Below are 15,668 nucleotides of genomic sequence, written 5' to 3'. Positions count from 1 at the left end.
AGGGAGTCACGTTCCAGGTTTCCCTGCTCCTGCTCTTCCCACAGCGCACAGCCGCGGGAACGCCTCGCGCCTTCCGCAGCCCGGTGCCTCTCGGCTGACCAGGCGGGCACCGCCTGCTTTCGGAAGTGCAGAGGAACTTCGTCAGGGTGCCCGGCCATGCGGCTGCCAATCTGTTCGTCGCCTCTGCTGAGAAGCCTGCCCACCCGCAGCCCCACCGGCACCGTTTGGGTGGCAAATGAGACGTGCCCCTCAACTCGGCTGTTTATGAAGCACGAAGCAGTCGTTTCATAAAGCATCGATATTTAGGAAAGTCAGCAACCCTCTGCTTCCCGCTGTCAGTGGGAGCAGTTCTGCTCAGCTCCAGGTGGAGACGCCATTGTGAAACCAAACGCTGCTGCTAAATGCAGTGCTCTGGTTGAACCTCCACGGAACAGATGTTGGTTTCCAGAGCCCACCTGCTGGCTCTGGCACTGGCAAAGCACTTGCTTCAAAGTGCTCGTCCGGCAGAGCGGGGATAGCTGCGGGGCCGTGGTGGTTTGCCTGGAGTTTGCATCCAAATCACAGCAACAAGGTGACAGACACCGCAAGGCCAGAGGAGCGTGGAACAGAGCAGACGTGCATCCCCATCACCATGCCCAGGCAACGTCCCTGTGCCTCCTTGGTTTGGAGGACAGCAGAGGCTGGTTTTCGAGCCACTGAGATTTTCTCTGTGCCAGACACTGGAGATGTCCAGCTCTCCGCTGCTCCCGTGCCTTGGATGAGGCGAGGATGAAGCAACCGCTCCTCCCAGCGAGCTCTGTGCCCTACACAGCTGCAGTGCTGGGATAGGAGCAGAGGACAGGCGGGACGATGGGAAGCCAGAGGAACACCTATCTATGGGACAAGTGAGCAGAGGAGCAGCCCCACAGCGCTGGCCCTTGGCTGTGTCTCTCCACAACGCCCCGTGGTAGTGCAGTGACACCGGTCACCAGGGAACGGTCCCTGGGTGACTGCTGTGAACTAGCCCCGTTTCGGATTGCAGCTGCTTGGTCCATCACTTTGTGCCAGGAGTGAGCTTTCCTTCCAAATGAGGCTTTTCTATGACAATCAAGAGGGGAACCAGATGGGATATTTTCCAAAACGCCTCCTTGCCTCGGCATTTTCCCAGGGACACCTCATCTCCCGCACTCGTGGCTGCAGGAAAAGCGACAAGAGGAACCTCAGCTCTCCAACAACATTTTTGGGCTTCAAATCCCCCATAATTAAAAAAATACAGATGTTTTCAGCCCAGCTCTGTGTCTCAAAGATAAACATTGCTTTCTTTCCCCAACGGCCCCTACACAAAGAAAAAAGAGGCAGGAGGTTGAGCCGAGCTCCGAGAGCTGCTGAGATGCTTTGTTTGGGGTTTATTTGCTTTGGGCGCTGGGGGATAGCTACGACAGCCTCCTTAAAACAAAGGCCAACCCCACACACATGTATGGAGAAAAAAGCGCCAGTGAAATGTTTTAACATTACCCCAGAACAAAACTTCCCTGGAATCCATCCCCAGTGTCCCCAGACATATGGTTTTGTTTCTCCTTTCCTTCTCACACGCCCCCCCAAAAAAATTAGAAAAAGGAAAACTAGCCCTAGACGTGCATCTCCAGCAGTGCCGTGCTCAGTGCCCAGGGGGCACCGGGCTGGGCCGCAGTGCTGCACTCAAAGCCACCAAGCTGCAGCGTGAGCACGATGTGCACAGCTGTGCTGGCTGTTACAGCTTCATGTCACGTTCTTACTGTAACTGCTTTGGTTTCCGCTTGCAGGTAATTTGCAGCTGGCACTAATGCAATTAGGTTGTAATGATTATTTGCTTCTAGACTCGGGGTGCACGGTGCAAGGGTTTGATGTGTTGGAGTCTGCAAAGCAGGTAGGAGGAGGAGGAGGAAGGTCTCCCATGTGTGATGTAGGACAAGGACAAGCTCACCCTTCAGCCTAACCCTGAGCTTACTGGTAGCTACGGCCAGGGCATGGAACAGAGAACCCACCTGTTCTCTTTCGTTCCTGCTCCTCTTCTCTTCCCCTTCACAGCTTTATTCCCCTTCGCACACCCCATGTCCCTTCCAAAGCACCTCTGCTGAGCCTCCCCATGGGCAGCAGGAGGGGGATGCAGGACAAGCAGTCACCAGGCCTCAGCCTCCCTGACCCTTCCTTGAGTCCTACCCCTCCGAGGCCAAATTACCCGTGGTGCAGAACTGGGAGAAATGGGATCTGCTTCAAGAGAAGGGCTGGAAGACTTAATGAGCTGGTTGCTGGCACTCAGCAATTACTGCTGTATGGCATGGCCCAATTATGGTACTATTAACTTCAGTTCTCTGGAAATTCAGTGATTAATAATACTAATAATTCTGCTGACCTTGAAGTAATTGCAGAACATTAAAGGAGAAAACTGTTTCTAATTAAGCAATCCCCAATCCTTCTGTTTTCTCTGCTTTTTTTTGGAAGCCCCTGGTGCTGCCCCCAGGCTGTCACTGCCCTGGGGATGGGACGGGCAGGGCACAGGGCAGGCCCAGGAAGCGGCTTGTTCCCCCAAGAAGTGACATTCCTGGAACAATTTGGCATTTAAAAACCAGTCTGTGTGAGCCATAACCACACACCCTGCATCCAGCTTCTGACACACTCCGGCATCCAGCTGAACGTGTGCGTGTAGACGTATGTACAGGCCTTACACTTCAGCGGCTTGTACTCTTCTTGGCAAATGATCAGTGGAGGTTTCCCTCAGAAGTTTTCCTCTAACACACAAAAGTGAAGATTATCTCCTTCAATCACTTCCCTAGATCTAACCACCACCCTAAAGGAGCCTTTGCAAGGCCAGTTCCTTGCTACCATCACATTTTACTCTTTCTTGCAAAACTCGGAGCAGTGTTCCAAACAATATAACATGCACCCGCTTTGTTTTCCTTGGGGAGCAGGATGGGAAGGCAAAAACCTGCTCCTACAGAGGTCAACCTTTTCATCTTTTTCTCCTCTTCTAAGCACCAAACCTTGGCATGCTGAGGGAGGTCAAGGAAGACATTATTTACCACGATGCACCTGAAAGATGCACATGGGATGGCCTCTGGTGGACGGTGATGTCCAAGAGGGCAGGTCAGCGTGTTCCCAAGGGAGACTAGGGGATGTGGAAAGCCAAACCAACGCTGCACAGAGCCAAGTCGGCCCAGGCTCGCTGCGGGCTGTTTGGCAGCAGCCTCTTCCCAGCTGGGCTGCTACCAGGGCGCTCGTTGCAGAACGTCCAAACACTCTGTTCACACCCGTTTGCAGATGGGCTGCAGTTGGTTTGCTAAATAAGCCAGCTATTAGCAAGCTTCTGTAGCTGCGTTGGGTTTTTGTTTTGGTTTTGGATGGCTTTTTTTTTTTTGAGTCTTCTTGTTTCTGCTCTGGCATGCTAGAGAGATTTATAGAAACAACATCAAAAGCCCTGAAAGCGCAGGGGATGGATGCGCTAAACTGACCAGCGGGCTCCAGGTTTGTCAAGCTGTTATTTATTAAAGCACTGGCAACCAAGGGAGGCTATAACTACGTTAGGATCAATTCCAAAAGTCAACAGTAAAAAAATGCATCCGCTGACCACTTACAACAAGCTTCCTTCCTCACAACCCTGGCTCCTTCCCCCTGACAGCACGATGGGAGAGGAAAAATAAATTGGAGGCAAAAAAAAAAAAAAAAAGGACCTGAATACCTGAACAAAAAGCCTGTTGGTCTATTGGAGGCTGTCGTGTTGTTGTCGTGTCCACGACTTCAGGCTACTCACGTGCGGTTGGACGTGGGCTTCTGAAAAGCACTGCAGCACTGCAGATGATGGGCACAGGCTCCGCAGCTGGAGGCTGCTGTAAGCAGTGCTGTTGGTCTGATGATTAAACAAAGGAAGTCTGCAGCTCTGTGTGCAGCTGCAGGACTGCTCGGAGAGAAATCCAACAGCGACGGTTGAGGGAAGAGACTGGAATGAACAATTACTTTATCTTGCAAAATCTCCTATCAAGTGAAAACATGAAGACAGATGCCACCTGGCAGCAAGAACTAGATGAGGTGATTATGTTTGTTTTATGATCGATAAGGTCTTCATATTTAGAAAATTAATCATAAAACAAGCTGATCAGTGGAAAAAAATTGAAAACACAGGATCTGTTCTTTAAAAACACACAAAATACCTTTATAGCTAGCTGCAAACATAACGACAGACATTTATAAAGTATCTTAGTACATATTTAAGCTTATTTTTTCCTCCCTAAAATTAGAGCTGCCATAATCTTCAAAGACTTCAGGACCGTTTCAACAGCTGAATTACAAGACAGCTCATTCACAAATCACAAAATAAGCTTGGTTTAAATAAAGAGGGAAAATAATCCACAAAATTCACATCAATATCAATTTATATTAAAAACATCATTATCTTGATACATCTAAAGTTCTGAAATGTTGAACTTTCAGTGCTTTGTTGGTTTGGATCCTGGAGCAAAGCAGCGTGCTGCACACTTGTTTCTGGCCCTTCAGTCCGCAGGTCTGCTTAAGGGAAATGGGTTTTAAGCCATTTGCCCCACAGAGCTGCTACTCTGTGACTGGGAGACCCAAATCCCAGGGCAGAGTTCTGAGCAATGCCCCTCTGGGGACCGGTCCTGCTCAGCAGGCAGCAGGAACCACATCCAGCTCAGAGAGCAAACGGTTGGCTCCGTCTCTGCTCTATGGAGGCAAAGCTCGGACACCGCACTGCTCCCACCAGCACCCAGTTATCTCAGCATCACCACTGCTGATCCTGAGCAGATACCATGCTGAGGGAAAGCAAGTGTTCAAACACCTCAGAATTTGGAGTAACAGGGATTCTGCTCGAGCTGGGAGGGCAGGTGGTCATCTTCTCCGTAATCCTCAATAGTTTAGCACAGCCCTAAGGGTAGAGTTAGACACAAAAGAGCAAAGCAGATGGGTTTCAATCCTTCTGAAAGCCTCAAAGATGGTGTTGTTGGAAGTCAGACTCTAAAACAAACTTAGAGTAAGGTCTTTTTGAAAAGAAATGTATTTTCTTCATAAATACAGTACAATTACATTTTACAATGTCTTTTTACTTTCTAGACATAAGAATGCTAGCTTTTAAAAAACAGTTCCTATACAAATACATGGAAGAGAAGCCCACTCCACAGCCCCCACCCTGGCTCGAGCCATGCCAGCCCCAGAGGCAGGGGGTGCCCGAGCGCCCCAGGGCTTTGCCGTCCTCACTGCCCCATTTCACGTGGCCGTTTTGTAAGCAATGGAAAAGCACATCCTTCGGTCAGTTATTATTGGCATTTGCTGCACAGGTGCCAGCACTGACTCCTGCGTGCTGTCCTGGCTCACGGATGCAGTCGGCACACTCAGGGCAGGCTCCTGAAGCAGGAGGTATCCTTGGAAATGGTTCTGGCCTAAAGCCCCACAAGTCCCCTCGCTCAGGTAGCCTCAAAACCAAAGCAAAGCCAATGCCATTGTAGGGCCTCACACTCTTCTGATTGCCACTAACGTGCCTGCAGAGGCACAGACCACATTGTATTTAAGCTCCCTGCCAGCATTTGCTTACCTCAGCCACCCCCTGCAGCCTCCTGGGGTGCAGCTCAGATCCCCAGGAGTTCCCCCAGACAACGATGGCTGTAGGCCGGGAGCTGCCAGGCAGGAGCTGCTCAGAGTTAACAAGGAGAGTGGGCCAGCTGGAAACAAAAGCCTCCCAACCCCAGTCTGCTCCACGAGCATCCTCAAAGGAACTGCCCGAGGAAAGGACTTGTGAGTTTGGCCATTCTGTAAGTAGGGAAAGGAAAGAGGAAAAGTAACTACATTTGATTTTCTTGTTTTATTCTACAAAGAAGAATATGTGGCTTTTTATTTTTATTTTTTTATAAAAGCTACAATTCTGCTTCTAACATCCGAGTTTTTCTTAAACTCTTAGTCTAGAATTTTGGTTTGCAAAGAAGGTCATTGCAATCACTGTGTTAAAAATCACGTTCTACTAGAAAGAAGCTCTACCGAAGGAAAAGGAACTAGGTGTGCAGTTTGTCTCCTTAAAGCAGTTTCTGTTTAAGAACAAAATAAGAATCTGTACAGGGAGACTGAGGACTATAGTACACATCTTCCTCGAAGAAAGCAGCGCTATTACATTCACATCAGGGTGGCTCTGAGGAAGCTCGAGGGGAGGACTACATTCCTGATGGCTCCATTTGTCAGCACAGGAAGATGACCTCAAACTTCCCCGTCAAAAGCTTCGGGGGATTTGTTTCTGGGAAAAATCATAACCATAAAGCAGGGCAAAGAACTTGGCCGAAGGAATGTGAAAATGCATAATTTGCTTCCGAATTAATTGAATTGGCATAGAACCACTGAGATTACTGCAATCCTGATGGCCTGGGCTGTCAAAGTCCACCTGGCTGCCGTGTCCAGAGGAGACAGCCACTGTGCAGAATCTGTCCTTTACTCACAGAAAGCTCTTATGTCCTATTTTTTGTTTGTAAAAATAGGATGCGGTGGAGTTCAGTTTGAAAACAATGAGTGACAGAGAATAAACAATTTTACCTAGCCCAGCCAACACTGACTGCAGAAAAGCAGTCTTATAAAACAGATTGTATCTGTAAATGATCAAAATGTTCCTACACATTTTAGAATTAATGTGATTCAAGTGAGTTGGAACTGTTTATCCAGAGCTTTACAGCTGCAGAACTTCGTTCTTACTAAGAAGCACTTGTAAAACTGGAACATCATTTTTCCTGACTTTAAAAGAACAGAAAGCACTCCAACATCTTTCCCTCCCTCTCATGCACACCCCAGTGGCATCCCATCTCCCTTATTGTTCAGTCTAAGCCCAAACCACAAAATATAATTCAGAAAATGATGCTGAAATGGTAGAAAGATGAACACAGTGGCCTAACAAGAAAAGCTTCTGCATTTCCAGCAACTGAGGAGGAGGAAGAGAAATCACTTAAAATCATCCAGAGTGGGCATTACTTCATATAATGGGATGAAATTAAGTCAAGAGAAATAAATGTAAGGAATGAAAGGAGGCATGAACAGTTTGTCTAGAAAGGGGTGGAGAATTAAATCAAACTGAATATTAGAATACGCTTAGGGAAGGTCTACTGTACGCTGCAGAGCAGTGCTGACCCATTTAGCAGAGACAGTCCAAGCCTTAAAGTGCAGCTCTGAAGCGTGTGACATGGCGATGATGGAAGGGAGACTGCGCAACCTACTAGAGAGGTCACTGGTAACGCCAGGCCACTTAGATTTAGTCTAAATATCGTACATCGTACGCATTTTGCCACCCTGACTTCTGTGGGCTTGGAGTACGGGCTGAGGAATACTAACAAGCAGCAGATTTGCTAGAAGCGATGGGAACTGTTTGCCTTGCTTTACTAAGTGACTGTCACTGGAAGACAAACAGAACCCAGCTCAGGGCTGATCGTTAGGCACTGCTGCGTCACCTGTGCAGCAGAGAGAAGGCACTTCCCTTCGGCTCCCACCCCTCCATGGTAACATTCACATTACATCTGTTGAATGGTAAGGCCATTTCAACTGGACACCGTATCAGTAGTGTCAGCTAAGTAGGAATTGAGGACATTCACTAGCTGTTGGATGATTAATTGCTGAGTTTCCTTTTTTTCTGAAGTGAAATGATCTGAAATAAAAATCTGGCTACTCTAACGTTGCCCAGAAAGCAGAGGCTAGCCAGGTTGCTGACCTGTGACTACTGGCTAATTAAACATCTCAACATTCAAGTAAAAAAAAGTTTTAACAGAAATTAATATTGAACTGTTTTAATAAAATGCAAAGACAGTAAGAAAAATACTCAAACATTTACGTCTATTGGTCTTAGTATCTCCTTACAGCATCTGCAACCAAAGCATTGCTGCATTCTTGCTAGTCCCCAAGGATATGAAGGAGAACCTGACAACTAGAATGTGTAACTTCCTTCTGCAATGCCTCTGGCTCTTTATTTAAGCTGCTCTCTAGTTAGTTAAAGACAGAATTTTCCATGTGAAACTTTACACAGAGCTCTTGTTTAAACCTCTACCTCTGAGGCTTTGCTATGTGAAAAAGAATCTATTATCTCCCAGAACATGGGACATACAAAGGAAGGCATGGGAAGCATAGAAAAACCTGCTACAGAGAAAGTTCTTCACAGAAGCAGTAGATTAACGTTGTAACACTGGAAAGCAACAGGGCTTGCCGCTTGCACTACTGTAAACTGGGGGAAGTTCCACTAACACCAATGAAATTACAATGGCAGAAATCTGATCTAACAGACCAGGACTGAGTCAGCAAAACGTCCTTTTTTAAATTACGTAAAACATGAATGCAATATATTACTTACTATCCACTGTATAAATTATTGAACAAGTACTTACGTATAAGACTATGGCAAATTTTTCGATGCAACTGAAAATGTGAAATGTTACATTAATCACCGGAGTCTTTTTTTTTTTTTTTTTAAGACATAATACAATTTGGAAAAAAAAAAATGTTACCATATTGAAAATGGAAATCTTTCCAGGCTGTGAATGAGAAATACCTATTCTTACTCTGAGTGAAAAGATAAACTCCCTTGATCATAGCTCAAATTTATGAAAGCTTCTCAGCTTGCGAATACTTGCATCCTGAAACCATTAAGTGATGCTCCCAGCTAAGTCCCTGGCTCCATCACTATGAGGCTGTTCTACCCCTCATACTGTGTCCACATTGGACAAATAGCCAACAGCTGTTAGAGTAGGTACTTCTGTTTAAGAGACAAGGCTTTAAAAATACTGAAATGAAATAAAGATGTAGTGCACCTAAGTTCTTGATTTTTATCCAGACATTACCAGATCCAGTATTTAACAAATAAGGGGGGGAACTTTCAAAGAACAAGCACTGTGGATTTTTTTTTTTTTTTTATAATTTAGAACAAATTATAAATTAACCTGTCCAAACTTTTGAGACATAATATACAACAGCAAACAGCTGACTGTTCTTTTATTACTCAGGTACTACAAATTTTTCCCAATAAAATTGTCTTTAAAAAAAAATTCTTGCTATTGAATCCCAGCTCAGATCCGGTACAGCCTTTCAGATGAGGTATTCTACCATCTCTCCATCTGGGAGGTCCTGCCCCATGGTCTGAACAGGGGCTTTTCTTTCAAGAGTGCTGGAGTGGAAGAGTGGCCCATCTATGTGATGAGGGAAAACAAGAGAGACAATCACAGCTATAACTTCAATCACAGATGAACTGGACAGGATCAGAAAAGTGAGGTTAACATTGTAAGTCATCTACAGTTGGCCAAAAGACACCTATCAACTTACCAGCTAGTACAAAAAACACAGTTTTTCACATATGTAAGATATTTTCTGAAATTCCCTTTCAGTATCTCTCATGAATACACAACAGCATATAAAACGAGACTTCATTTAAACTAATGCAGCCAGTTGTAGACTTTCACCACAAACAAAACCTGTTCCCCTGCTTCCCTCAATGCAAGATGCACAGCAAACCAGCCAAATTCACTCTTCCATAAAGAACAACATAATTGTAATGTGTCTGTAAGTAGAAGAGGCAAGGTTGTGTAATCTGCATTGATTTGGCAGAGTGGACTGGAAAATGAGCAGCTCTTGCCAGCTCGGAGCTCTGTGGGAAGATTCAGCCTCTGCGATAGTCACTATCAACTTGATCCACTTACACCAATGCTGAAGTTGGTCCCGCAATGGGATAGTGTAATAATGAGACAGCTTTATCATGGTAGTTACCCTCCCTTCTTCTGTCTCCCTCTTAACTGAGTCCACTTTGCTTTGAAAACCCACTGAAGTGGCCAGTTTCTACAGCTCATTTTCATACACTATTTAAAGCCCACGGACCACTCTCAACTTACTTCAGAGGAGACTGACTCAGAAACTATCTTTGGATTTGCATATATACCTGCTCCAACTCCTAAATTTTGCTGTACCTCTCTACTCAGTGTGTCCATGCTTATCATATCACTCTAAAGGCATCACTTTTTTTTGTTCAGAGTGTTTGAGATTTCTCAGAACAGGGCCAAGCTTGCCTCTGAAACCCACAACTAGTAAACCCATCTTTCCTGAACAGAAAAAGGGACAGCAGAGCCTGCCCAATTGAGCAGAACTGCCAGTAGCCAGTGGCACGGGCCATTGTGGGAGGGCAGCTGAGATTCCTTACCTGTTTTGTCAGCACTATAGGGCAGGCTGGCACCGGGGAGTCGTCCTGGTGTGGGAGCTGCAGGGGAAGGTGCAGCTTTGCTTTGCTCGTTCCCGCGGTCAGTCTGGGTGCTGCAGTCCCGGCTGCCTGTTTTAGAGTGGGCTGACAGCAATGGGGTGGAAGGAAGGACAGGAGAGGGCGTGGAGGGAATGGATTCGGAGCGATACTCTGTTCCCAGGAGAACACCTTTGTGGAAAAAGGGAAGGAGATTTCACAATCCCAAAAACTAACTGGAATCAGTTCTGCCCCTCCCTGTAGTACTTGCTCTAGGACCTGTGCTTTAGCCATCAGCTCTAATTTACCTTTCCACAGCACCTTTCACCACTTGGTGCTGAGGTACCTGAAGAGTAGCAGTATTCTCATGTTGCTGCATGCAAATATAAGCAAGCTGGCACTATCATCCTACTTCCCTGACTCCTAGCAGTTGCTCAGTTGTGGATGGATAAATCTGCACACCCTGAAACCAGCTACAGGAGATTCTCATTTACTTATCAGAGACGTAGGGAAGACTGTGGGTCCAACTTCTTTCCAGAAAGAAAAACTTCATCTAAGATTCACTTTGATATGACTTGCTTTCTCCAAACAATGGTGCCGAGCCATTTCAGACAGAAGTCATGTTGGTGCAAGCACAACCCTATGGGACAGTGCTCCTGATTTGTATCTCTGCTGGCTGAAGAAGACTTTACACCCTCAGACAGCTGTAACAACCCACCTGAAAGCTTGGGAACTCTGAAAACCAGATCTCAAATACTGCTTATATCAGGTACAAACCAAGTGGGAATTAAGGCCGGAAAATTTTCATGACAGAGCCTGGACATCAGAAGTCACTGCTTCCCCAAAAATGATTAAAGCAATCAGCTGCTCCAAGTGTGTTCCATCCTGTTTGCAGAAAGTTTTTCTGAATACTAAGCCAGTCAATCTGTCTGTCAGACATCTACCTTCTGCTGTTCCTGCCTCCCCTATAGGCAGTGACTGGTGTCTCTGAATTGTCACTATTATTTAAAAATTACCTAGGCTGCCTTTCCAGCTCTTGTCCTCCCTCTTCTCCTCCAGGATGGGAGTGCTGCTCAACGTGGATGAGTGGGACAGCAAGCCTGAGCCAGCATTTGAGATCGACATCAGTGACTTGGCAGGCCTCATGGAGGAGAGCTGGTCCGTCTTACCAGGCTCCTTCCGGGAGCGCTGCTGCAGGACTTTGATCATGGCGTCCTTCTCAATGATCTGAGCATGCAGAGTCTTGATCCTTTTTGAGAAGGACAAAGGACAACAATATGCTTGAACTTCGCCACTTCGGACTGAGGCCTCAGCACCGCACAGCTACGACTAGAACTCCCCTGGGCATTCGGGGAGGCACGGAGAGGGCACCTTGAATACTGGCTGCTCACTGGCCCTCAATGGCACCGCGTATGAGGCATCCTGTACAGGTACACAGAGAGCTTCACTGAGATATCTATCCACCTCTGGCTACTGGAAGCTGCTCTGAACAGGCATGGAAGAGGTTTTGAAGCAAGGCTGAGAGTTATGGGTAGGACACGAGGCCAACAGAAAAAAAAAAGAATATTTACAAAGACTGGGGAGTCTGCAGTGGAAAAACTCTGGGAAAAACAGTTCTGTGAGACAGTAAAGTGGCTTGAACTTGGGGTCTGATGAAGATGCCCTGAAGAGAGAGGAATAAGCTAGACACGAAATTTAAAGACAGGTTTTGGACTGCTGTGCAGTTACTTCCTTGGTCGAATGAATGTCTGGCATTCTACATTGTTGCAACTGGTGAAGACACATGAATTTCTGGTTCTGAGGCATCTGAACAAATAATTCATTTAGAATCCCTCCCTAAAGTAGTCAAATAGAAACAAATTGCATTTTACCTTCCCTCCATGTCGAGACACCTTCTGTTGGCAAGCAGGATCTCTTCTTCCTCCTTCTGAATACGAGCTTCCAGTGAGGTGTCATAGCTAGGGTTAGGTGAGTGGCTGATCACTGTCGTGTCCCTGGGAACAAGCAGTAGAGCTGATGAAGGGCAAGCTAAGCATGCTGTTTTCCTCCTAGCAGCACTAAATAATTGCTCAAAAGTAACAAACAACATCTACTGTTTTTGAGTTTAGGCTGGCTCAGCATCTTTTGAAAATCCCACTCCCAGTCCCAATGAAAAAAAAGATTATAAATATGCAAATAATACTAACAACAGTCAACTTACTGTCTATCTCAGGCCAGTCTATGACCTAACTGATGTACTGTGCTAACTTAAACAGATTGACAGGGCAAATCCAAGGACAGGGATGAGAAAAGATGGTATAGAATTCTAGGCACTTTTCTTCAACTGCAAAAGTACAAATTTTGCTTCAGATGCAAGTTTTTTTCCCCTTCTCTTCCAACAAGTGGGTATCTGAGTATCAAAGGGAACGAGGCGTTAAAGTTTCTTAAGCAACTCTGAGCAACTTGGTCCAAAAAACTTAAGAGTGGGCTGAAAATAGTTTATGATCAATTCCGTGTAGTGCCTGATGTTAACACTGTGATGGTTGTTCATTCAATTAACCAAAACATAATGAATATGTCACCCTATTTGTTGCTGTACAGTCAGAACAAAGTCACTGTACTATGCTCTATATCACTGTATGATTCCTAACACTAGGAGGATATTACTGACATAGCTATGTGTTAACATAGTAATAACTAAAATACCAGAGTTACCAATAGTTGCAATTCACTGTAGTAAGAAACTTCCTCTCTCAGACCCTGCAGGCCTAAGAACTGTCTGGTAAATGTGCATTTAACCCTGCAAAAGTTCAGATGAGGAACAGCAACACACTGGTGTGAAGGGCATAGGAAAGCCACTCATCAAAGAGCCCTAACCTGACCCAAGTTCCTGCCTGTGCAGTAAAGCATCCTTCCTGCAACCCCATCTTCCTAAGGGATGCTATTTTCTACCACCAAAGAAAAAGGAAAGCAAATTTGTACACAGTATAGACGAGGTTACTGTTGAAATTAGTGAAATCCCTTACAGCCTGTTTTTGAGAAGGCTATTATAAACTGCATGTGAACTGGCAGCAGTACTGATGGAACAGTTTATTTTAAGGGAGAAGGAGCTAGAAGGAAACGGAAAAGTAGAGGTTTGCTCTTTCCTGACTGGAAAGCATTCTTTGTTCATTTAACAAAACCTGAACAGGCTTAACACATCCCCTCTCACTCCATGATAAACAATAGACCAAACCCCTATTTATCAGTGCATGCTGAAAATATAACATAGCCTCTAGGGCCAAGCAGTAGCAAAAGCCTTTAGAGAATCTCTGGGGAGGCAGAAAACAGTTCACAAGAAGCATCAATACCCCAAAATAACAGCCTGCTTGTGGAGCAAGATAAGTCTTTAAATGCTAAAACAGCAGATCTGCAACTTTCCCCCTGTAATTTCAGTATGATCTTATGTGCTAGGAAGCCAGCTGCGATAACATCCCTGTTGGAATCTCGTTTGTGAAACAATCTAAAATAAAATCTGCTGTCAAGAAACAGAAACTAGTGATCAATGAAATTACATGTAAGCACCACCTGAAGTTAAAGAATTGCTCTCCAATAACTGCGCTTGTTTACCAGCTAGCTGAAGACTTGGGCCTATTTACAACCATAATAAGTGCTTCCATACAGCTGCATTGGAATGTGAGCTTGTTACCCAATTTCAGACACCCTTCCCTTCCCACCCCCACAAGAACTACTCTCCACACACAGCAGAATGTTTTGAGCAGAATTTCCTAGTAGATGTTTCTGGTTAGTAACCATGTTGAGGACAATACCACAAAGTAATTTGCAAAAACATTCTGGAGAACAAGCAAGCCATTCAGGGCAAACGATGTGAATCACCAAGCTCACCCCATCCCACATGACTTCAGCAAGGACTGACTCCTGTTTGAAAAGGCAAAAAAAAAAAGAAAAACAACGCCAACAACCCTCCTCATACATCTATTTTTGAAGCAACAGCTTCTAGGAATGGCTTGGGACAACTCTAGTCTGGAAAATGGCTCTTGCATGTGAGGGAACCTTCCCCTGTAAAAAAGTTTCTAATAGTTAACAGTCACACAGCTCCCAGGAAAAGCAGCCAAGCTCCACTTGTATGCAGAGGTTTGAGAAGACGCTCGGACCACAAGGAGAGGTACAGTGGGAGGGTGATATGACAACAGCGTTTGGTGGAAAATTCAATAGGAAAAATAAAATAATCCCTGTACTATGAATAGTTTAATTTACCTCTGAGCAGCCACAGTCGCAGCTGCATCCAAAGCAAACTGTCTCATCACGCTCTCCTCCAGGTATTTCTGTTCCCACTTGGTCATGTCAGCTTCCAGAGCAAGAATCCTTTCTTCCTTCTCTCGCAGGAGTTCCATAAGTGCCGTGGCATTGTACTCCGAGACGTTGGCAGCCTGAGATGTACCCTGACGCTGATTTTGAAAAGCAAAGCAAAGAGAAGTCTCAGGATGCACCCGTAAGACTCAGGGTTGATTGGTTTGCTTTTCTCTGAGGGGTAAAGGCTACTGTAAGAACCCCCCCAGAGTGAACTTGTAGTGGCTATGCCATGTGGGGCAGACTGCATGATGTAACGGTCTCCTTTAGAGTTTAACCTGAAACACCTGCGGGACAGCGCAGCCTCACTATGTCCAAACCTGGAAACAAGCTCATATAATGCAAGCTAGGCTCCTTCTATATCCAAATGTTGAAGCTCAGAAGCCATAAAATACCAAGAAGTGCTCCCAAGAAAGACAGCTTAAGTCACAGCACTCGTGCTAGAGTGTTTCCTTCTGCTACTCCAGAGCTGGTCAATACTAACAAGTGGGTATCTGAGAAGGAAAATACTCCTTAAGGCCTTTGCCCACACAGAAAGCCACAAGAGTGTGTCAGAGAGCTGGATAGGCTACTCAAGTCTGACGTCCCCAGCCTGTCCATACTACCTAAAGTAACTCGGACTTACTTCCAACACTGTTCCAGCAAAACACTAACTAGCGTACAAGATTTATCAGAGTTTAAAAAAAATCCAAAATATTTCTAGAGCATTTGAATACTAAGTCAATATGATCTTCGTGTATCTGTGGATTAAGTAGCTGGTGGTTAAAAATAATGTAGTTCTAACACAAGATCTGGAAGACAGACAACCTTTTCTAATAAATCAATATAAAAAAAATGGAGATTTGCTGTGCTGAAAGTGCAAAGATAAAACGGATAGTTTTACATGGAAGTCTTATCTGGGACTGGCATGACACTTGACTTGAAAACAAATTGGGCATGTAATCTGCTTTACATTCAGCTCAGAATTCTTAAACCATGACAAGAAAGTTATTTTTTTTTTTGCTTTGACTAATGCTCAAAGTCAAAAGTTTGGTGTTCAGATTACCTCATCTTCCAAAGGTAACACGGAAGAAAATTTATCAAATTACGTTAACTCCTACTAAAATCATTATAAAAATGTAATTGTTATTTAAATATCTGT

General features: G+C 45.2%; 1 protein-coding gene across 4 annotated transcripts in view; it reads right to left on the bottom strand.

Moving 5' to 3' along the window:
• Positions 5,001–15,668, bottom strand: part of AMOT (angiomotin) — a 61,458-nt gene continuing 50,790 nt past the window's right edge. For all 4 annotated transcript variants that reach the window (XM_021405669.1, XM_021405667.1, XM_021405666.1 and 1 more), the window contains 5 exons: positions 14,435–14,625; positions 12,070–12,192; positions 11,215–11,447; positions 10,166–10,390; positions 5,001–9,164 (listed from right to left, as the gene is read on the bottom strand). In XM_021405669.1, coding sequence (XP_021261344.1) covers positions 9,064–9,164; positions 10,166–10,390; positions 11,215–11,447; positions 12,070–12,192; positions 14,435–14,625 — 873 coding nt within the window. In that variant the 3' untranslated portion in view covers positions 5,001–9,063. The remainder of the gene's footprint in view (positions 9,165–10,165; positions 10,391–11,214; positions 11,448–12,069; positions 12,193–14,434; positions 14,626–15,668) is intronic.

This window comes from Numida meleagris, chromosome 8 (assembly GCF_002078875.1).
Source record: "Numida meleagris isolate 19003 breed g44 Domestic line chromosome 8, NumMel1.0, whole genome shotgun sequence".
Classification (NCBI taxonomy): domain Eukaryota; kingdom Metazoa; phylum Chordata; class Aves; order Galliformes; family Numididae; genus Numida; species Numida meleagris.
The sequence above is the reverse complement of the archived record's forward strand: the minus strand, read 5'-3'. Positions and strand labels throughout refer to the sequence as shown.